The 23,381-nt window shown below is 40.0% G+C and overlaps 2 protein-coding genes across 7 annotated transcripts in view; both read right to left on the minus strand.

Moving 5' to 3' along the window:
* Positions 1–7,545, minus strand: part of srek1 (splicing regulatory glutamine/lysine-rich protein 1) — a 17,188-nt gene extending 9,643 nt beyond the window's left edge. Inside the window, exons 1-11 of one of the 3 annotated variants that reach the window (XM_017427548.3) lie at positions 7,010–7,143; positions 5,964–6,431; positions 5,344–5,466; positions 4,882–4,997; positions 4,651–4,797; positions 3,110–3,288; positions 2,843–2,973; positions 2,645–2,759; positions 2,461–2,565; positions 2,099–2,170; positions 1,821–1,935 (exon numbers count right to left, since the gene is read on the minus strand). In XM_017427548.3, the coding sequence (XP_017283037.1) occupies positions 1,821–1,935; positions 2,099–2,170; positions 2,461–2,565; positions 2,645–2,759; positions 2,843–2,973; positions 3,110–3,288; positions 4,651–4,797; positions 4,882–4,997; positions 5,344–5,374 (1,011 nt within the window). In that variant the 5' untranslated portion in view covers positions 5,375–5,466; positions 5,964–6,431; positions 7,010–7,143. Of the gene's footprint in view, positions 1–1,820; positions 1,936–2,098; positions 2,171–2,460; positions 2,566–2,644; positions 2,760–2,842; positions 2,974–3,109; positions 3,289–4,650; positions 4,798–4,881; positions 4,998–5,343; positions 6,432–7,009; positions 7,144–7,282 lie in introns of those variants that run through there. The other 2 variants (XM_017427546.3, XM_037979343.1) reach the window with 2 other exon arrangements.
* A 1,246-nt stretch (positions 7,546–8,791) lies between these two features.
* Positions 8,792–23,381, minus strand: part of erbin (erbb2 interacting protein) — a 72,300-nt gene continuing 57,710 nt past the window's right edge. For 3 of the 4 annotated variants that reach the window (XM_017427544.3, XM_037979368.1, XM_017427543.3), the window contains 11 exons: positions 21,912–22,085; positions 21,590–21,772; positions 21,358–21,472; positions 21,072–21,255; positions 19,042–20,497; positions 17,449–17,592; positions 15,498–15,554; positions 15,245–15,412; positions 11,867–11,959; positions 11,685–11,759; positions 8,792–11,589 (listed from right to left, as the gene is read on the minus strand). In XM_017427544.3, coding sequence (XP_017283033.1) covers positions 11,482–11,589; positions 11,685–11,759; positions 11,867–11,959; positions 15,245–15,412; positions 15,498–15,554; positions 17,449–17,592; positions 19,042–20,497; positions 21,072–21,255; positions 21,358–21,472; positions 21,590–21,772; positions 21,912–22,085 — 2,757 coding nt within the window. In that variant the 3' untranslated portion in view covers positions 8,792–11,481. The remainder of the gene's footprint in view (positions 11,590–11,684; positions 11,760–11,866; positions 11,960–15,244; positions 15,413–15,497; positions 15,555–17,448; positions 17,593–19,041; positions 20,498–21,071; positions 21,256–21,357; positions 21,473–21,589; positions 21,773–21,911; positions 22,086–23,381) is intronic. The other variant, XM_017427545.3, reaches the window with a different exon arrangement.

Below are 23,381 nucleotides of genomic sequence, written 5' to 3' on the forward strand. Positions count from 1 at the left end.
GGTGTTCATCTAGACAACAGACTGGACTGGAGACTCAACAGTGAAGCCATCTACAAGAAGGGACAGAGCAGACTGTACTTCTTGAGGAAGCTTAGATCCTTCAAGGTTTCCAGCAAGATGTTGCAGATCTTCTATAAGTCTGTTGTTGAGAGAGTCATCTCCTCTGCCATCATCTGTTGGGGCAGCAGCATCAGAGCCAGGGACCTAAAAAGGCTCAACAACCTGATAAAGGAAGCTGGTTCTGTTCTGGGGATGACTGTGGAACCTCTGGAGATGATGATGCAAAGGATTTTGCATAAAATCAAGGAAATCATAGACAACCCTGACCATCCTCTTCATGAGACCATCATCGGAAAAGTATTTTTAGTCAAAGGCTTCTTCAGATTAGCTGTAAAACGGACCGCTACAGGAGATCGTTCCTGCCCACAGCCATCACCATCTATAATAACTCCTTGATTTAAATGAGCTACGTCAACATTTAATTTCCCTTTGGGATTAATAAAGTATTTTTGAATTGAATTGAATAATAAAACATCTAAAAGGCCAACACAACGCTGAGTTTCAAGAGTTTGCTAATGGCAGCAGGAAACAGCTAAAGACTGAGCAGAACAGAGAATGTACACAAGTTAACAGGAAAATTCAGCTCTCCTGACTTTCAAACACATTTTAAAAGTAATTGTAAGAATTATTATGGCATTTATTTGTACCAGTGACAAGAGGGGAAGTTTATGGGGTGAGGCAGAACTGTTAGGACTAAAGCTGCAGAGATTCTTTCATAAATATATTACTAATGAGAGAAAACTCTGAATGCTGTCATTTTAAGAGCGTATTCAGGGTGATCTACAAATGAGTGTTGGTTTTCTTTTTAATGTGCAGCTTAAAATATTTTCCTTTTAAAGAACGCAAGGCTACAGAGCCTCTCTGTCCTGCTCTGTATGACTCCGTGTGCACGCGCCTTAATCACAGTGTATCCCCGCCAAAGCCCTGTTCGTTCACATGAAGTCATCAAACAAACATTTACTTCAAGTGTGTGAGCGCTGCTGATCGGGGCTCACCTCTTCTCTGGGAAGTTTGGGGTTTAAAAACTCTGAATGCACCACAGTTCAATGGAAAACACATTTTGATTCAAAGTACAGTTTGAGAAAATTAAAAACTTTTGAAAATATAGAAACTTTAAAGCAAAATAATGCAGTCCACCTCACTTTCTGATTCTGAAGTTTTATGTCAGATCAACATGATTATGTAATAAATATATGTTAAATACATGAACAATTCTGTAAAAAAAATATATGACATAGCACAATTGCCTACAAACATATTGGTAACAAAGAGGGAAACATCCTACAGAGATTGCATTTATGACACAAATTAAATATAAAAGAAACATTTTCTTAATTTTACTATTTTGTGTTTTCTTTTTTTATTTGTCATCATGTCTCACCTGACCGCACATCACTGATTAGTACTTGTATTGGTACTTTGACCAGGCAAGAACTCAAATACAAGTACTCATACTTTGACTCATTTTTTAAAAAATGTAGTATGAGCGCATCCCTAAAAATAATTTCTAAATCCAGCAGTACAGGAGCTCCAACAAGGGGAGCAGGTAATGGAAACTGGAAAGCTAGATAACTGAAATAGGTCTGCAATAAATTACTTTTGAAGATGCAGGTGAAAAAAGCAGGTGAAAAACAAACTTTGAGGCAGTTCTTTACATTTTATATTTCACTGATCTCAACATGTGCATTTATTTTTACATTATCTTTTGTGTTTTCCTGTATTACATGTCATAAATTTAATTAAGTCCTGAGCTTTATTACCTTTGTTGACTTGGATTTGCTCTTTATCCTGTCTTCATCTTTACGACTCCTCTTCCTAGACGTTGAGCGTTCCTTCCTCTCACTGCTGCGCCCCCTCCTCTTCTCTTTCTTCACTCTAAAAAAAGAGAATTAAAACAAAATATCACACATAAATCCCCAAAACAACCTGAAACACACTAACAACTGATATTTAACACACAACCACGGTAGTTTTGGTACTTAGAAAGATATGGGCAACAATTAAAACAGTTTGGTAGATCTGAATGTGTTGAATTCACCGTTTTGGTGAAGGTGATCTGGCTTTCCTTCGAGGGCTTCTGGACCGATCCTTACTCCTCCTTTTGTGGCCTCTAATAAGAAAAAGGAACTACTTTTAACAAGACATTATGAGTTAATTTTAAAATAAATAATCGTTATCTCTGGTATACACAAATTATTTGGTAAAGATATAACAAAATATTTAAATGTTATAATTTCTTCAACAAGGTACAGTTAACAGCAGAGAATCTGCTGACCCCTAGTGGCAAACAAAGGAATAACAGGGTGATCGGTCTGAGATTAGCAGGTGCTGCACATGGAGGTCAGCAACAGGGTAACAGCAGTTAGATAAAGCCTTAATTGTTGGTTGTTTCCAACATACCTGGAGCGACTCCGGGCATGTCTTCTGTCTCTGGAGCGAGAGTGCCTCCTGTGGCTACCTCTTGAACTGTGGGAGTCACTCCCTGGCATCAACTTCTGTGATGATCTGCATCAACAGGAGGGGAAAAAAACATCAGTGACTGGACAACATCCCAATCACAACACCAAGAGGGACAGCTGGGTACCTGTGTTTGGAACGGGACCTTTTCCTGCGGGACTTTGAGTGGGAACGGGAGCCTGACCGCGAACGAGACCGGTGTGCCCTTTGAGACCGACTGGAGGAACGCTTCTTTGTTTCTGCTAAAATGTGACAAAAAGTCTCAGCATCAGCGGCCAAAAACAGCTACAGAAGATCAAATAGGCAGCACATCTCAATGACCTACCTGGTTCTATGGCAGCAGCAATGGTGGACTGAGCTTCTCTCACCCTCTTCATCACATTTTCTAACTCCTTTGCAGCAGCCTGTGGCGTCATCTCCGGGGGTTTTACTATGGCGTTATTGGAATGATTCACTCTGAAGGACAAATGGTGTTACAACATGAAGCGTCAATCAGAATGACCATGTTTCAACACACTGCTCCAAAGACTATCAAAAACATTTAAACTTTTGTTTAAATTGATGCTAGGCTGAGGTGCAGAACTGATCCTACTTCAGAGGTCTGTCTCCAAACATGACTCCGTTCAAGGTCAGGGCTCTGGCAACGGACTCTTGATCGACAAACTCTACAAAGGCGAAGCGGGTCGGTTGGGTCTCGTCTCCGGCCATTCGCACAAACTTGACGTCTCCCACCTGCTTAAAGAACTCAAGAAGCTGATCTGCAGTGGTGGTCTGATGGAAAAAAAGAAAAACATTCAAGCTTTTGAGCTTTAAGCTGACAAACACACTGCACTGCTTCCAGTAAAACCGTCTCATTAGGCCTCCACTGCCGTGCAGGTCTGTCTGTTACTCAGTGGTTCAAAATTATTCTTTAACTTGGTACAATCTGGTCAGACGCCTGTCACAAAATGTAACAGAAAATTACCAGATGGATGGTTCAAACATGACTCCTGCATGTTCATGTGCCAGCAGCTGCCTAAAGGCCCTCCACATACTCAGGCGTACTTCATTCAGCGGAGGTCCGCGTGTACTCAAGGCGGACTCGAAGCAGATGTATGACCGCATACACGCACTCGTTGTCGCACAATAAACTGCCCGGCGAGAAACAGTGTTCACATTGAACTGTTTTGTGTGCGACACCAACTGCTCTCAGGTGAGAATCGGCGCCATAACATTATTTGACATAAATAATCCAAGTTCATATGTTGGACAGGGGAATGGCAGCTGTTTTGTTTGTTTTACATGTTGTTTTTTTTTTATTATTTTGTTTATCCAGTTGCCACTGACTGATTTTTCTTGAAACAAATACTTCACTCTAAATAATTCCTTAACTTTACCTTGTCATTTTTTATCATTATTATAAGGACAAATAAATCACGTAGGTTTTTGGTGATCAATAAAATGAAAGCAGTGTCTCACAGCGGCTCAGCTGCTGTCGTGTGTCCAACATCAGACCAGACCAACATCTGACAAACAGAGGCGCTGCTGGAAATAAATAAGGCGGACTGCCCACAATCAGTGTGTTTTTTTTTGTGTGTTCAGGTTTGGTTTTGAATTGTACAGTCATTTTCAGGTCAAAGTCTTCAGAGGGAAAGCTCAACTAGTGAAAATAAAGCAAAAAATATCATCCGTAAAAAGATTTTCGCCTGATGAACAATATATTTGTACAACTCTACTTTGAAGAGCCTCAGTCTGGAGAATTAAGTTTTCAGTCTACTGATGAGCTAACAACCAGTCAGAGTGAGACCAAGATCAAAGTGGATTACTGCTGTAAACTAGCTCCAGTACCACAACAGTTCAAGTGAATGCCATTTTAGAAACTTTTACATGGCTGTCAATATTACATTACTAGGTTAGTTACACAGAATTATATATTTATGTATAAGCACAATTAACAGCAGCAGCTAGTTGTAGCACTTCCAGTCCAGGCTTTTTTTGTCCTGCCAAATCCCGTCCTATCCTATCCAAGGTGTTTTTTTACATCAATAGCAGCAAACAGGTATGACGGAAAATTTGAAAAGCCGTGTTTACAAAAAAAGGAACAAGTAATAAAAGACACTTTTAATTACACTTAAACCAAATTTAAACCTTTACCTGTGAGTTCAAGTTGCCAACATAAACAGTTCTCCGAATCTCATCGATTTTTGAGGGATCAACATTTCCAATGAGGGGAGGCTGGGAGAGCACAGACGCTGCAGCATCGAAGCCAGCAGTGATTCGATTCACCAAGGGGAGGTTCAGCTGTAGGTGGAAAACACATGCCGGTTGCATTGACTCGTGTGACTGCTGACACAAGATTTAAAGACGATAATGACAGTAACCCACATTCTGGAGTGGAGCTGGAGTTGGAATCGGCAGCAATCCTCCTCCAGGAATCAGACTGGGCACAGGGGTGGCAGGTGCCAGTAGAGACAAAGCCTTGGCCTCTTCTGGAATTTTGCCTGCAGGACAAAACAAATATTAGTGAAGGCAAAGGAGGCGCTTTTCTCTCTGTCTCCTCTATGTCTGCACATTTAGCCCACTGTATTCTAGAGAGAAAGAGAGCATACACTTCCCCATACAGCCTACATGATCTATAGTCTACTCATGGCATTCTGGAGAGCGAACATCCTAACTTGGCTTTTAATAACTTATTCTCAGTTATTATGTATTATTAATATGAAGTGCAAAGAATTTAAACTTTTTGTCAAACAAAAGAATAATGATTCTTGTCGTTGTGTTTTCACAGGTTAAAAAAAAAAAAGAAACAGTGCAGAGAATGAGTCAACACTTTGATGTATGGGTCACCTGTACTGGAAACATATTGGTCATGAACCATACGATATCAAGCATGGGCGCTTTTCCGTGGGGGCGATCGTTTCGCAGTGTTGGAAAGGTGTGCAACACAAGACAACCCCAATGGCTGCATCACTAATAGCACACAGAACATCAGATACAGAAAAGAACAACAATTTTAAGAACTTTGGAAATGTTAGCTAAAACTTAGCTAAAATAAAAAAACAAAACAAAACAACCAATTAGGAATTTTGCTTATTTCCACTCTGGATTATAATCTTCCTCCTTGATGGAAGAGAAGACAAAATAGCTACAAATCTGACTACAGCTGCAGGGATTTAGCATTAGTTTTTATTTTTGCAACATAAATGGCGCAAGGAACCATCTTTCAAAATAAAGCATAATGTATGCAAAGCATTAATGCATATGTTAAGATGAGAAAATGATGTTCAATGATCAGTTCTGTGTTATTACTAAATATTAAACATCCACATCAGAGCAGTACTGAAAAGATTAGAAATCTAAATGTTGCCTTCTACTAGTCTTGAGTACAGACATAGGTGCACAGTTATTTCAAAAGATTTTACTCTCAATCATGTGGGCTAATTGTTACACCCAGACTGGCCCATTACTTCGTCAACTGGTGCAGGAGACAAAAGAACAAAATGGTTAATGATCCTCCTAGCATCTCGTGTGATATACATCCCACCGATATGCCGTAGCAACCTGGACAGAATTCAATCACACACAAGCCGCTGCTGTAGCAGAAAGAGAGAGGGGGGTAGGGGTTGGACAGTAATCAAAATAACAAACAAAAATAACAAATATAAACACAACGCTAGAGATAAGCAAACCTGCAGTTTCTAGATAGAGACAGTAGAGAGTGGACAACATGGGATAGTATGAAAGGAAACAAACTAATAAATAAATAAAAAATAAACAAATAAAGAGACAAGGTGTCCATCTTGGAAGGTTCAGCGGGCTATTCTCCGGGTCACATTCCCCCTTGAAGGCTGCGTTGGCCCGATCGGGGATAGTGGCTTGGAAAACAATGCCTGACTCAGGCTAGTGTAGTGTAACAGCTGGGCCAGTCTAGTCATCTGATATGCACACATAATCACACAGAAAAAAACATACAAAACCAAATTAATAAACTCAGTAGCCATCCAGCACCAAGTCACGTGGACACAATGCATCAGGTTAGAGGTGATATCAATGTGAGTGCACACAAAGGAGGGAGGTTTAAAAAAAAAAATGGAGCACCAAAAAAATAAAAAAATGAAAGAAAGAAAGGACTGAGTTAACTATGTTGCAATAATTTAGATTTTTCATAAGTCACCAACATGGACAGATAAGCTGCTTCTTTCACAGTCCAGTGTTTCTAGAGAGGCTGCTGTCCTCCAAACTACTGTTATCAGTCAGAACCACCTTGTGAAAACAAGAAAAAACCTTGACTGGGTGCTTTGAGAACTTAGCTGGGAGCATATCCCATCACCTAGTTGAAATATACTGAATGTGATAAACTAAATAACCTAACCTAACTAAATAATCGCATGTGCATAAAAAAACCCCAACAATTCAAACTGAGACACTTGGGAAATAAATCCAAGGGAAGACGTCGACAGCATATAATCTGAGACTTCATTTTATTTGTTTAAGCCAAACTGCTTACACTCACCTTCAGCACATGGGACAACAATCAAAGCTCTGTCAATAAAAACAGTGTTGGTGAGATGCTGCGCCACACCAACACTTGAAGGATCTCGGTACTTTATGTAACACACTTTGGACGAGAAAGACAGAGAGGTGTTGCTGTGGGTTGGAAAAATAACATGGAAAAGCAGATTAGTTATTTGTTAAACCGGTGACTTATTCGTGTGTATGTTCGTGTTGACAAGGCCGCGGGTCCGCGGTGTCGCCTGAGTATTACAGCCGGGAGAGAGGCTCTTACTCTGGGGGGTAGAGACGCAGCTCCTCGATGTCTCCCAGGAAACCGAACAGAGTGCGCATCTGCTCGCTGCTTACAGCCGACGACAGGTTAGTCACCTGAACGACTGCAGTCCCTGGTATCCCGCTCATTGTGGACACCTATAACCGCGTTGATAATTTCCCAATATTATGTTTGTATATAGATGTATGTATATATATTTTTCAGTTATCCTTGTAGGTACAGAGGGCGGAGCGCGAGGGTTCACTCTTCTTCATTATTTTAAACACAGGGACCGACAACCAGCTCTGAGGCACATCAGCTCCCCCTACAGGGTGAAATAGTACCCTGCAGCTGCGGAAACGAGAAGGCACACCTTTCAATTCTCGGGTTTTATGTATCAGGAGAACATAAAAATGATCTGGGTCTTTACCAGGTTCTAAACTTATTAAAATCTAACCGTAAGTGTACAAAAACACACAACAGATTCCACCATACCATTACTTATCAAAACAAAACCAAAGCCAAAATGGAAAAGCTGTGTATGAAAAAAAAACAGACTAAGTGCAGCCTTGCTGCTTCCACAGAATTTAAAAGGTTCAGTATCAGCCAGGTGCTGCTAATCAAATGTATTGAACAGCTGGTCATCATCAGTGTGGTCAAGTCTATAAAAGCTGAAGTTTTGTCAGCTTCCTGCTCTGAAGCACATGTGTGTTTGTATGCAAGGACACACATCAGCAGTCTTCTTAGAGAAGCAACTGTGTTTGAGTCTGTTGGTGCAGACTCTTATTAGCCTGCCAGAGGGGAGGCTTGTGAATAGAGAGAGACCTGGGTGAGTGGGCTCATTGTGGATCTTTGTTGCCCACCAAAGGAGGTGGCTCGAGTAGGTGTTGTAATGGAACAGTTAAAGCCCAGAACCTCAGGCTGATTGAAATGTTGTGGTGGAACCTTAAGAGAGCTGAGCAGAAACTAAAAGAAGAGTAGGTTAAAATTCCCTCACAACCATGTGGGAGAGCAATAAAGTCTTACAAAAAACCACTACTGAGAGTTATTGCTGCTAAAGGAGGTTCTTCAAACAGCTGGATCAGGGACTGAATGGAGTTTTTACATTTTGGCTTCATTTCTGTTAAATAAATAAAAAACAACATTATGGAATCTGTTGTGTTTTTGTACAATTCAGGTTATATTTGAATAAGTTTAGGATAAGTTTAAAGACCAGATGAAGCTCTGGTACATAAAACCTCAGAACTAAAACAAGATGGTCCTTTTCCAATGACTGTAGAAACATTAGTGAATAAAGTAATTTCTGCAAAGTAAATGGTTCTTGGAGCCACTAGGTGAAACAAAGGATAAAAAAAAAGTCAGATACATTTCAGAAAATGATCGCACTACGGGTTTGTTACAAAAAGTGACTACAGGTACATAGTTTATGCTGAGCTCTCCAACAACTTCACCTTTCTTGCAGATTCAACTTCAATTCTGCCATCATCCTTTAAAATAAACCCAAATGATGAAGATATTAAGACAACAGAGTCACTGTTAAACAGCGTTAGTTTATTTTCCACAGGTAACTTCTCAAACAGGTAATTATGTACAAAATCTGGAATGTTGGATAAATGCATATCAATCATCATCCCACTGTGACGGCTTCCAGAGAAACCTTAGAAATACTAGCTATACATTTGAAATGGGTGCCTCTGCTTTTTTAAAATTTATTGCTGGTTTTACAATCGCAAGTCACAAATGCCATAATTTACTCTTCTCAAACTTTTTAGAGTATTTACAATTTGATTAGTAAGGTCTAAACTCCTCATAAGTCTGCTAAATAAATATAAACAAAGTGGGAATTTAAGCATGAAGAAATAGTAAAAACATATTTTATCTCCCTAGATTGTCTAGAATGTCAGACTTTTTTTTGTTGCCATGATTATAAAGTGACCAAAATCCCCCAAATTCATCTCCCTAATCTTAAGAAAACATGAAAGAACAAGAAATTTAAGATGGATATAAACAATGATTTCATCTGAGTAAGACTAAATGTGTGAAAAATTGAGGAAATGCACACCAAGATGTCTTTCTAACCAATTTTAGACAGTTTAACAGCTAATAATCCAGCTTCCATTAGAAACCACAAGTGTATTGTTATCAAATTGAATTTTAGGTCACTTCCACAGTGTTTTTATTTTGGTCTGATGTGCCAGGAGCATAAAACACGAGTCAAACTCTGGTACCAACACAACCTACAGCCAAAAAGGATGCTACTTGTTTAAACACTGCAGAATAAAATGTACATATCTTTAGATTATTCTGAGATTTAGGTGGTCACAGATACACAGCTGGAACCTCTGGGGCCACAACTTCACGTGTAAATTTGATCATTTCCACTTTTATTTGGAAACACGTCCCACTGCTGTACCAGTGACTGATTATCGACAGGTGGAGGAAAATAAAAATCAACAAAGTCTGTTTTTCTACAAATGCATTACTTTTCCTGTCTTAGTATAAAATGACTTAACACATTGGAACAGCGACAGATTTAATACTCCACACGACAGACAGTAAAATGTCTCAGGCAAAGTGACACATGTTCACTTTTACACAATGCAGAGTAGTTGTTTTTTTCTTTTACCATATATAGCATACATAATTACTTCTGTGCCATTTCATTACAAAAAAGGATATAAAAACCATGTAAAATCATTGAGAAGTACTAAAAGGGTTGTGTTTAGTTTTTAAAAAGGATGTTTTGTGAATGAAAATAAAGGCTTTAAGTATTGCTTTTAAGCCGTTATGCTGCAAATGTACTCCAACGGTTGTGAATGAGTATTGCTTGGGTTCTGGGGTCCAAACGTTCTCCCCCCTAGTTCGAACAGTTCAAGGTCTATGGCACTTTTTGACAACTTGACGCTCCTGCTTTTGTTCTCTGTACAGTGGGGGTGGGGGGAAGTAAAGACTTGCACCAAAGTATGTAATGAACTACAAAAAAAGAAAACATGTCATAGATACAAAAGGCAACCTCTGGTCTTCTTCCATGTAAAAATAAAAAATAAACAAACAATAAAACAAAAAAAGCTAAAACAAAAAACTGCTCAATGTTAAAAACTATTCATTGCATTGATGGTGACACAAAAGAGAAAATCACAGCTAAAACTCAGTTCAAATGTCTTTTTTGAGTTTCTCCCTGCTTTTACCTTCAGTTCGATTTTTAATGCTCACTTTGGTTGAACAGCATAAGCCACACATTGCTTTCTTCTTCCAACATTTTGGGAAAAATGATTAATAAACAGTTTAATTTTGGAACAAATCTTTAAAAAAAAGTGATGGAAATCACAGCATAACACAAACATATTGCCCCCAGTTTTACTCTGTTCTTGTAAAAAAAACAACAATTTTAAATTCCAAACTGACCCACTTATTCCCCCCCGATTTATGAATTTCCGTTCTGTTTTCCTGCCGCATCACATGCAAAGTTCGTCTCTTCATTCTCTGAGAAGTTGGGATAAATCAGGCACAGGTCTGACTGTACCGAGCAGCTGAGCTGTTTCTGTGCACTGGTGGAGATTCACAGGCTGATAGAAGCAGGATGGGATGATTTCCTTACTAAAGAAAAAAACTACACCAAAAAACGTTGCCTTGATCGACATTCGTCTCCCTCACGAGAAGCACCTAACACTGTCCCTTCAGATGAGATTGCCTGGCTACTGGGGGAAAAAAAACAAAACAGTTTCAACAACTGAAAAGAGTTCAAAAACAAAAAAAAAGGCAAAATGGAGGACAGAAGAGCAGAGAAGAAAGGGAGCCCTCGCCCCTGGTGGCCACCTTCATGTCCAACTCCAGAAATAAAACCCAACTCTTGATCAGTGGTTAAGTTGGAGACTTAGAAAAAAAAAAAAGGTTTATCTTCACAGAGACCACAGTATTCTCATCAAATCTTCAGGTTCTTTGTATAAAAATAGATATATACCACAGTGACGGCCTTTTGAGGACACGCTACTGTCACACTGAGATCCACTACATTCAGTAGTTTTCCCCGATTAACTGACACAGGCGACACAGACCTCTGAAGATCTCAGCGAGAAATAGTCCCAGCAGGTGTCAGCAGACCACTCTCTTTTGTGTATAAAAATATGACAACATACAGTTTCTTTGTTCTTCTTTCATGTGCTCACTGACCTGACCCCCCACCCCCACCCCACCCCCCGTCCCAAAAGATTCAGCTGAATCTACACCTGCACTTCTCGTATGATCGTTAAATCCACAGTGGTTGAAAATGTCTTCAGCAGGGACACGGCGTTTCCATGATCAATGTTTACAAAGCTGTATCCATTTGCCTGTGGATGACAAAGGGAGGAAAAAAATAGTTTATAACTTGAATCAGCTTAGCAGATTTAGTACTAATCCCCAACAATGTATCTGTTAAGAATACCTGAATGATTTTATCTCCGGGCTGAAGAATCTTAGATGCTGGTCCTTCAGGTTGGACCCTTGTCACAAATATACCCTGAAATTACACATGAAATAAATTACTTTCAGAAAATATGCACATATGTCAACAAAATGGCTTTTAAAACGCAGAGTGAATAAAAAAAAAAAAAAGAGAGAACCAACATTATCATCAGGACGAAAGGGGTTTCCCCGGCCTCCCACTCCTCCTGATATACTGAAACCCAGCTCTGGATTCTTCTCGACTTTCACACGGATCTGAAATACACCCAGACACTTGTTTTAGCCACCATTTCACAAACACACACCAAATAGGACACAATTTTATTATTAAAGCTGCGAGCAGCATTGGGTGGCCTTCACACCTCAGCGCCGCTTCGGCCTATTGTGGCAACCGAGGGATCTCTGACAACTGCCCTCTACGCTCACGCGTATTTCGCGCACCGTCCACTAGGTGGCACTTTCTGCAAACGTCCGAAATTCCCTTCAGTCTGGATCAGTACGAGTCCTGTGGCATGCTGTGAAGTTTCACCGTCCTACGTCAAATGGTTCCAGAGTTAGAGCACATGTGCTCTTGTGACCTTGAACTTTGACCTTGTGACGTTGAACTCCAAAGGGCTAATCCTTGATCCATGGGGACTGACCTGTGAAGTCTGACCTTCATAAATTACACGGTTTTAGAGTGAAATCCTTCCTTTAAATGTGACCTTGACCTTTGACCTTGAAATTCTCAGGGATGATCTTTGACCCATTGGGGAGTCCAGCTGCGAAGTTTGAACTTCCTATTGGACACGGACACTGACTTAGAGCATATAGGCTCCTGTGACCTTGACCTTTGACCATGTGACCTTAAACTTCCGTGACCCATGAGGGTTCTGGCTGTGAAGTTTAACCTTCCTACGGTATGCGATTGCCGAGTTAGATCATGCACAAATACAGTCTAATTTTTAGCTCCCGTTAGCTATTGCGGCCATCTTGATGTCACAAATTGACCATGTGATTGTAATGAGTCCTGGGCTGTTATAACACGCAGAAAGTTTCATTAAGCTGTGACCTTATATGTGAAAGTTATTTCACTGTGATGTTTAATAGCGAATGGTCAGATTTTGAGGCGTGGCCACGCCCCCATGCTTTGATGTAGCAAAAAGCTTTTGATAAGCCTGTATATCAAAAGCTGTAGGAGGAGTTCGATCAAATGCGGAGGCCGTCATCGTCCAAAATCGGGTAAAAATCTGAACTTTGATCCAAGATGGCTGAAGTTCGGACCATGGCTCCAATATACATTTTTGTAGGTACCAATAAGTTATACATGTGTACAGAGTGTCATAATCGTCAGTGAAAGCATGGCTTGGGGCTGCTTTTTTAAAGAATTCTAGGTGGCGCTGTAGAGTAATTAGGCCACGCCCACCAAATATTGAACTGCATTTCTGTTGGGGGCTGGACTAGGATCGATCGTAGTAAGTTTCGTGCAGCTCGGCTTGAAAATGTGGAATTTATAGCCAAACGTAAGGGAACGGCGTTACGTCTGACTTCGCTGCCACGGCCACGCCCTCCAGCGAAAACTCTTGGTGCTTTAATGCAAGCCAGACCAACTTGTTATCTGTCATCTGACACAAGATCATGTTGATTAGGTCAAGTGGGATCAGAGATATAGCTTTCCAAAGAAAAAAAGTGACTTCCTGTTCTGAGGGGGCGGGGCTTAGATGGCGTCAGAATAAGACCCATTCGGATTGTCGGGCATCCCACAGGGATGACTCATGCCAAGTTTGGTGCAAGTCGGGCATTGTATGTGAAAGTTATAACATTTCGTTTGGTTCGGCGAGTACGCCAAGTTCGCCGCTTGGCCACGCCCCCTAAACATGCTCAAAAACGCACGATTTTGATAAATCGTTCGTTAAAGTTCTACGTCAACAAAAGTAAAAAATGGCCAAAATTTGCCCTTTGATCCAAGATGGCCACCTCCCTGTACATTTTAGGGCATACCTCCAAGAGACTATTTTTCTTGATTTGGGGTGTTCCACCTACGTGCCGAGTTTCAGACCTCTACAATTTACAGTTTCTCCTATCTTACATTGGGGGGTGCTGTGGAGCAGTTTGGCCTCACCTATTTTTGATTCCATTAAAATCGTGTTATTTCATGCGGGGGACAATTTTCGGTGAAGTTTGGTGAGTTTTTGAATATGTTTAGGCAATCAAATTGGCAATTTCGGGCGGAAAGGAATAAGAAGAAGAATTCCACGAAGTAGAATAGGCCTTCGCAGCGCTGTCGCTGCTCGGGCCTAATTACACAAACATAAAGGAGTAGCAGATCAAAAGTCAGAATATTTTATGAACTATTTACTAGATTTAAAAGTTAGAGAACCAGATATGTTGAATGAAAAGGCTCCATGATCGTCAAGTTTCTGCTCACAAAGAGCTGCTGGTGAAAACATTTAAAAAGAAAACTCCCAGATTTAATCTTTCCTTGTAAATTTATTTCTGGATGTTAAGACCTGATCCTAACAGGGTTAAAGTTATCCTCAAACATCTCTGCTGTTGAGAGAAAATGACATAAGACTTTAAGAAGCACAAAAGGTTTCTAAATATCAGAAAAGAAGACATATTCATGAACAAACCTGAGTTGATAAAGCTCTGATTAGATTGTGCTCACAGCCTCTAACAAAAGAAAACTGGAAATAAGTAATGGCAGCACTGATTAATTAGATGTTTTATTGAGGTAAATGTAGTGACTTGTTTGTTGACAAGGTCATGGCAAATGATAGTGTTACAGTGAAAACTCTCTGGAGAAAGCTACCGTAATTTGATTCCAACAGTCGCAGCTCAGTGAGATACAGGCCTTACAGTGAAGAGTAAAAACTTTCAACTGTGAGACCATCACCATAAGAAAGTATCACTGACAAACAGACTGAACGACATCACTTTAAAGAGAAAACTTCCATTTTTTTTTAGTGATGTTTCATGGTAAGGTTAAGACCAACAATTAATATCTTACTTGTTAGAGATAGTTCTTTGAATGCCTCATTTTGGAGAAATAGTGTTCAAGTCCAACATAACTGATGAGCTAATGGCTAGTCCAAAGGCAGTAAAAACCACAGCTCTTTTTCTTTTTTATTATTATGCAAATCTATAATTCACTTATTTTACACAGCAGTCTGTGCTCATTCTGACTCATTTTGCCAGCTTGGGTCACATTTTTGTCAGGAAAAACAAAACAAAAACATGTGAAGTTAACAAAGATGTAAAGGTTTAAAAAATATAATTTACATGAAAGCAATGTACTTGGCTGTGGTTGGACTAGCTGTTAGCTCATCAGTTCTGTCAGACTTAAACCATTTCTCCAACCAAGTTTGTTCAATGAGCTACCTACAACAGGTAAGATGTTAATTGCTCATAACTTTTACACATAACCTAATCTGAAATACCCAAACCATCCAGAGATTTCATCATTGTTACGTACCTGAATTAACACTGAAAAACATCTACTTGATATAAATTTAAAGCCTGTAAGAGCAAAAGCGAAATCCTCCAAACGTCACCTCTTACCTCTTGTTGCAGCGTGTCGGGAGGAGCTCGAGGGGGCCCATGGGGCTGCTGGGAGACTTTGAGCATCAGGTAGTCAATGAGCTGCTCTCTGGAAGGATGACGCGCCATGGGTGTCTGACTCATCGGGGGACGAACAGAAGGGCCCATCTGACCATTCATCAAAGGCACCTAAACAACCAACAGAATGATAAACTCAACACCTGCTTGTTTGGTTTGTACTCTTCAACACATACTCTGCATTCAGTCTACATACTTTTCTGTGGGGGTCCATGTTGTAGCCTGGTGGCCCTTGGGGAACAAAAACATCATCCTGAAAAGGAAATAATATATTATTAGAATTCAACCAAAAATACATGACAAGCCATTAAAAAGCCACAACGAACATAGTTTATGTCTTAGAAACATTAGACAGGGAAGTGCAGAGGACAAAGAAGAATTTTAATAAAAAACAAACTGTGCTCTGATTGGATTTAAGCACAAAGTTAAGTCCAAATATTCATTTTAAATGTTAATCAGGGACAAAGTTACACAACACACGCTGATAGATTTGGAGCACAGTCATCTACATATTCTAATAGCCACACTTACACACACTTATCCAACTTACCTTTTGTCAACACACTTTCATCTCCACACACAAAGAGAGAGGTTAGGAAGGTCTGAGGTGATCAAAAGTTGAAGGTAAAGATGACGGACAGGAAAAATGTGCATTGAATGGGCAGTTCATGGAGAAAAATGAAATGGTTAAATGTGAGGGCCATCACAAGCACAGGATTAAGTTAAAAGGGTGTTAAAGGAGGCAGGCAGGTTTAAAAGGGGCCGTTCTGAGTTGGTGATTTTAATCAGTTTAACTGATATCAAAGCAGATAAGGATATAAAGTCTGACGTCAAAAGGGGATCACTCACCTAGATTGAATTTGTTCTCAATCCCAGATATTTTTGCTGTTTGGAAAGTGTTGCTATTTATCAGATTCCCTCATTGATCTCAGTAACATTCTCCCACTGCACATATCTAATATAACACAATCAGAACCAAGTCTGTTCACTATGCTGAGATACCTTTTACAGAAAGTCATTTGAAATTTGGGCTTCACTTTCTTAATTCTGTGGTGCAAATAGAGAATCATAGAAATTATCTGTCCAGTGGCAGGCAGGGAAGGTTTCTTTGATTTATAACCTTGTAAAGTGTAAATTATCATTAGAAGAATAAACATGTATAAAAGAACATAAAAGAATAAATGTGTTTGTATCAAACCTGTCGTCACCTGCCATCAGTTTTAGTTTGTTTTATTAAAGCAGCTTATGTAATCAAAATGACTTTAAAACCATAAACCGGTTTTAACAATCTCATTTTACAGATTAGACATTTTTTTTATAAATCGACATCTTGGCGAATAACCTTGTTTAGAAGACAATAGACCATTTAAGTTCTTTAATATTAAAATAATACAAAAAAAGTAAAAGAAATGTAATTATTATTATAAACAGTCTACATAAATTAAAGCTCTGAAGACCTTAGTTGAGCTGTGACCTCAACATGTTCACCTCTGTTCAGTTGCTCTGCGTACTCATTGTATGTGGTATTAAGAAACAGCCCAGCTGTTTTTTCCTGTGGTTGCCATGGTGAATGGAGGTACTGAAACTCCATAGATGATGGCTTTGTATTACACACATACATGCTCCTACCTCAAGGTTAAGATACTCCAAGTTATTTAACCTCAAAGTAATCAGTCTTTCTGGAACTGAAAACCCATAGTTTTCCCTGCATGGGGTGAGTTAACTCAGAGTTTAAAGATAAACTCAGAGTTTGTTAAACCTTCTTTCTGGGATACGCTCCTGATGTCTATCAATTCCAGCACAGAACTGTTTATGAACTATTCAAGAAAAAAGTACTATAATGGCCCCTTTTAAACAATTCCATTTGTAATAATCACAAGCAACACAAACTCAAACCCTTCCAGTTAACACTGAAATCTAGCACCAGAGACAGTTATCAGTAGTGGGAAATCAGATGTTGCGAAACATTTATTTGTTTTAAAAGGACAAGTGAAAGATGGCTCGTCTGGGTTTGATCACTTCCCAGCATTGGGGAGACAAGGAAATAGACATTTTCCTTTAGTTTCAAAAGGATGTGAAACCAGCAAGAAGGGGGAGGCCTTGGCTTGGTAAGAGCTCCAGGAGCTAGCTACTTTCACAGTACTCACACAGAAGCTCAGGGTTCCGTAGTGCTGTCCATCCCTGCCACTAAGAACCAGGGCCCCTTGGCTGGCAAGCATATCCCTACAGCTGCCGTAGTGAGACTGGCTCAGCGGAGAAGTATTGAAAATATAGGAGCGAGACAGTGCATTCTGACGACACGGAACAACCAGCAGCAGCCCACATGTCAGTGGTGGCCATGCAATCCACCAAATGAGTGAGGAAAAAAAAAGAAAAAATGTTTGCAGCATATACAGACCAACATGCAGTGAATCAGAGGAACTTCAAACACACAGATGGGTTAGTATCATTTGCCTTGTTTCAACACTCCAAGTTTGTGCAAAAGGTTTGTGTATGCAAAAAAAATCGACAGCATGAACAGGCATTACAGAATTTCTTCTAAAAGTGAAAACTAAGTTTTATTTCTGTTAGTTCTGTCCTTTTTTCACTGCTGTCAGCACCAAAAATAAACCAAACAAACAAACAAACAAACAAACAGTTTATCCTTTAGAATGAACAAAATGTACTCTCTTATTTGTTGAACTTGTAAATAAATTGAACAACTGAAGATGTTTATGTTTAAGTTTAAGGCAGTGGCTCTCAAACTGTAGGGCGTAAAGACCTAAGGGGTGTGGGGGTGTGACCACTCCTAATTTTTTTTTTTGGACCCTAAAAAGCTGCAGGCGGGATGAATTTTGGCGTTGTTGCAACGTGGACTTGTTTTTGTGTTACACAAATCACATTTTCATAACAAATAGATAGACTGTGCGCTGTGGAGAGTGAGTCCACTAATTCTTTAGCCAGGGCTGAATAGTTTACTTCTCTTTATATGAGGAAAGGTCAGACTGATAAGTGACAAGATGTGTTAATCTGAGCGGGTCATCTGGTTTATGAACTAGCTGATGTCATTGTAATGAGGTGCAGACTTTGTTTATCCTTAGCATGTGCCCGTGTGCTAATGTGGATTTCAAATCAAAGAAGAGACGAAAGATATCTGTTGGATTTACAGTGAAGGGGAAGAGATAAAAGAAAAAAAACTGTTTGTGTTTGAATACCGTCAGCTGACTGTATGAAGTTTAAAAAAATTAATACCACACACAGAAACACGACACCTCCTCAAGTTTTTAAAAAGAAAACTTGCATATCCCAGGCAGAAAAGACATCTTAAAAATCAGTATCAGTAAAGCTAAAACAAGTCATTTGTTGGGTTTCTGTGCCCAAATAACCTTTAATTTTATGGTTCTAAAAGTGATTGCACATTTTGTTTTATTTATTTCTAATTTTAATAAATAAAGACTAATGGATGTTTTTTTAATGTTCAAGCAAAGTGGTCGTTCTATTTTTTTTTGCTTCCTCAGAAAGGGGGGCATGATATGAAAAAGTTTGAGAACCACTGTTTTAGTGGCAGTAATTTGTAGTAGAGATCTTGGTCTGGGTTGCCATTAAGGATCAAACTGTTTTTTAAAAAAGTTGCATCATAAATCAGTAGAAAAATCAATTAAATCATAAATTTGGGAATGCATCTGAAAATGAACAACCTGGGAAGAAAAACATTTAGGAAAAAAATCTATATATTTTAATTATAACATATATATATTTACCTTTTCCATTTTCTTGGCCTCGATGTGCCGCATCACCTGGCCTCTCCAGTCTGCTGGCACCCATCCTGGCCCCACCCCTCCTGGTACCTGTGCTGGCCCGTCCAGTAGTGAGTGCTCAGACTTCACCCTGGTATTGGGCCTCTTACTGGGGCTGTTGTGCTGGTAGTTGAAATCGCTGACAGACATGGTCCTTTCTGGAAGCTCATGTGGCTGCGGCATTGTGCTGACAGGCCTGGAAGCTCCGAGTGCGTCAATGCTGTAGGTGCGAGCAGAGAAGGGCCTCTGCATGGCCTGGCTCATTGCTAGGGGCCCCCTGGCGAGGGTGTGAATGTCCCTGTAGGTCATGTACTCCCCCTCGGGCACTTGGATGCGTCTTGGCTCGCTCATGGAGACTGAGGAAGTGCTGCTGCTTTGCCGCTGCAGAGTACTGCTTCGAGGCTGGCCACCTGTGGAATGGAGTCTCTCCTTGGCCCAGTCTCCTTTAGGAGTTATTGGAGCCCCCCTCTGCTGGGGGTAGGGAGGTGCCTGGTTACGGTTTGAGTAATTTGTGTTGGCGAGTGAGTGTGGATGACGAGGGAGGTATCCTTGGTGCTCTGGTGGGACGGGTGCCCTCTGGGCCCAGAGGCTGTCATTAGGCACAGCACTACTTGTGTACTGGATATTGTACTGAGGAGGTGGGACTCCCATGCTGGAGGAGGCTGGATTTCTGCTCATAGTGGCAGGCTTGGAGGAGGACATCAGATCTGAGGAAGATGTAGAGGAACCAGGGTAGACCAGGAGACTCTGGTCATTGAGTAACTGACCAGCAGACTTGCTTCTGACTATGCTCTGGCCCTGAGCTCCTGGTCCTGGACCAGCTCCTGTCACCCTAGTCTTTGATGCTGTGTCGTAAGAGTCTTCATCCCTATCAAAGGAGTATAGCTTCATGCCTCCTGTTTCTATGCTGCTAACACTGTGAGACTTCATAACCTGTGGAGGATGAGACCGTTTCTCTGGAGACAGTTCCTCTGTGCTGCGTGACAGAGACACATCGCTGCTGCCAGCCACACCTGCTGTAGTTGGCTCCACTCTCATCCCCTGGCTTCTGTTTCCAAGACTATCCACACAGTCGCCTCCCTGTTGATTCCCGTTCTGTAAATGATCTGTGTTGTCGTTGTTTAATTCCCGCTGAGCAGCCGAACCATTCTTCACCGTTTCCAGCTCATCCAGCTGACTAGAGTTGTAGGCTGGCAACTTGGTCAAGTTCATATTAATGCGGTCCCACTTGTTGAAGGTGTCCCCCAAGCCATTGTTGATCCCCTTCTCAATGAAGGCCAGCTTGGCTTCCATTGTCAGGTCATAGTCTGGTGGCATCTGCTGGGTTTTTAAAAGACCCTGAAGGGATGTTTCAGAGCCATTACCGTTATAGAGGAGAGGGGTGGTGTCTTTAGGCTGATTCATGTTCTCATCCTCCTGCCTGAAGACAGAACATTTTTTAGTACAATAGGAACAGGCTTCAGATTTTCAAACAGCAGAAAAGCCCACTCTTTTTATCGTATGTTACCAAAATATTTTATGAACCACTGGACAAATTTTAATGAAACACTGGATGTTTGTCTACAACTGACCAGCCCAACCCAATTCAAGATGGCTATAGAAGACACAAAAATGGCTCTAATTCAGTCAGTTTTACAGATATTGTGCTAAAGTTTGGTAGCTGAGAGTTATTCACAACACATACTTCAAGCGGTACTCATTGAGCAACATCTTTGCTTAAAACTTTAGCATTAACTATTGGAGTGAAACCTGCTTTTCTGTTAACAAAATATCTTAAAAATGACTATACCTCAGTCAGTTTTACAGATACAGAGGCTAAAATTGGCATGGTAGTACCTGAATTTTTTTTTTTTTTTTTCAAGACAGCTACAGCTCTGCCATTTCTAATCAGAAGATAATGACTAAATCTGATATGAAAAGCTGTGGGTAATATTCCTTGTGGACATTCGTTCAAGGAATGCTAGGCCTTTAATTTTTAAAAGCATTACACTCACCTAGTTTTTGGAAGGAAAGGCATCTTTGCCTCTCTCTCAGGTGTGCACAGAGAGTTGTCCTGACTGCTGTCGGTGGTCAGAGACACAGAGTCGGACATGCGTGATGGTGACGAACAGTTACTGTTGTTCTGGTTGCTGTTAGCCACCGTTTCATCCAGCAAAGAGTCAGCATCTTTCCCATCGTCTGTTCAGGACAAACAGCACATTTACATTTGTTTAATCAAGATGCTTCACTTCAAATTTCTACTTGAAATCTTTTAGTATAACCACTTAAATTAAGTTTTACCTTTTTTATCCTTACTTAAAGTCACTACTTTTGGCTGATTGATGGAAATCTCAATAAGAGGAGGTCTCATCTCTGCGACTTTCATCTCTTCTTCATCTGAAAGCTCTTCAGAATCCTAAAGAAAAACAAAATACTTTTCTAAATGGTGGAATTTTTTTAAAATTTCTTTCACTTACTATATTTGCTGTATTTCTGTTTTGAGAAACTAAGAAGTCATAACGTTTTTGATAACCTCTAGTGTGTCCTCGTGGTTCATCATCGAACCCTCTGAAGATTTGAGAGGAATTTTCTGGGAGCTGAGAGACTCTGAAGTGTCTTTAGCTTCAGTTTCAGAGAGACTTTGTGCACATGTGCTGGAGGACACCAGAGGCTCGGTGTCGGATGCTACACCATTGGGACATGGGGATTCAATCACCTGTGCAAAAACAGTTCGAGTAGTCTTTGCAGGTTAAAAAAGGATGTTTTTTTGTGAGTTACCAAAGAGGAACTAAAAACAAAAGACAAAAACTGAAAGTGACAGATTTATTTCCATATTTTTTTTAGCTGAGGCTGACCTTAACTCCCACGTCCTGCACTCCAATGTGGTTCCTCTCAGCTGGTTTGGACTCTTTTCCCGACTCATCACTCGTTTCATCCTCCTTCAGCCTGTGAGCCACCGACTGGGCTGTCTTCACCATGTTCTTCAGCTCTTCTGGGTAAGGGGTTGGGTAGCGTTTCAGGTTTCCCTCCTGGAGGAGTACAAATACATGATTAATGTATTTGCTGCCCAATCTCACCTTCTTGAGAAGCTCAAACAGCCCCTGAGAGCTCCTGAATGGCTGCCTGACTGTATAGTTCGGTTCTGTTTTGTCTGACTTCTACAGCACGTGGTGACACTGATGTGTGTGCATATTAGGTTTAGCAAACAATGTGCTATGCATGCATTCCGCTCTCACACATGCTTGTTCGATTTGTGCCGTGTGCGCTCAACTCGAGTTGGCACAAAGTATGGCAGGCTATTTTGCCATATAATCGTTTCTACCTCCATTTATTATTTTAGATTTCAAAAACAGAACTTCTCCTACTCACAGTAATATTCTTATTAGTCAGAATTAAAACCAAATATAATTTAAATTCAGATTATAACAAGTAGACATTACAGTTAAGATCCACAATTCCAATTATACTAGTAGTATAGAAGTTGATACTGTCTAGAAACCCTTAAAAAATTAAAGTGGCTGATTTAACATTTAAAATTATTTTCGTAGGCACAAGGTCTGGTAACAGCACACACTTCTTTACAACATTACACGTTAGATAAGATAATAGGTGAACTCATACTATTATCATGTAAAGCAGGTCCAAAAGTCACCAATCAAACGGTGTTAAATTAACGGTCTTAGACTGATGAAATAAACAATACAAGACTCTTTGTGGAAATCTTACAAACTGGGCTTAAAATGTCAATATGACAATCTGGCAAATGGCATTTTTTCTAAAATGACACTGTGGATAATATCTAAATTGTGGGTTTCTCCTGTTATCTGCAATAGTTATCCATTCAGACCATTAAATCTTAAGTGAATCACTTCAACTTTTTAAGGATTTATAGATTTTTTTTTACTAGTACAATTGAAATTATCTTAACTTTTATTGAAATGATCTTAACTTTGAATTTCTACTTGTAATAATGTAATTGTAAATACCATACTGAGATACTGGTTTAAATACATCTTTGGCAACAAACTTGTGACTTAACAGAGCCTTGTTTTTTTAAACAATGTCAGATTTAAGCTCGTTGAATCACAGCAGTCTGCAGTTATTGTGCACATGAGCAGTTTATCAAACTGTCTTCGGTCAGAAAAGAAACTCACAATTTCTTTTAGAAAGCCATCTGGATATTAAAGCATAAATCTGCCACTACTTATTCTTCCATATTTTGACTTCGGCATCAAACATCTCCCTCTTCAAACACTCAAACACTTTATTAAGGAAACTTTTACATTGTGGCTGTTTGTGTTTCCTCCACAGTTTGAGGTACAGGA

Source organism: Kryptolebias marmoratus, linkage group LG14 (assembly GCF_001649575.2).
Source record: "Kryptolebias marmoratus isolate JLee-2015 linkage group LG14, ASM164957v2, whole genome shotgun sequence".
Lineage (NCBI taxonomy): Eukaryota > Metazoa > Chordata > Actinopteri > Cyprinodontiformes > Rivulidae > Kryptolebias > Kryptolebias marmoratus.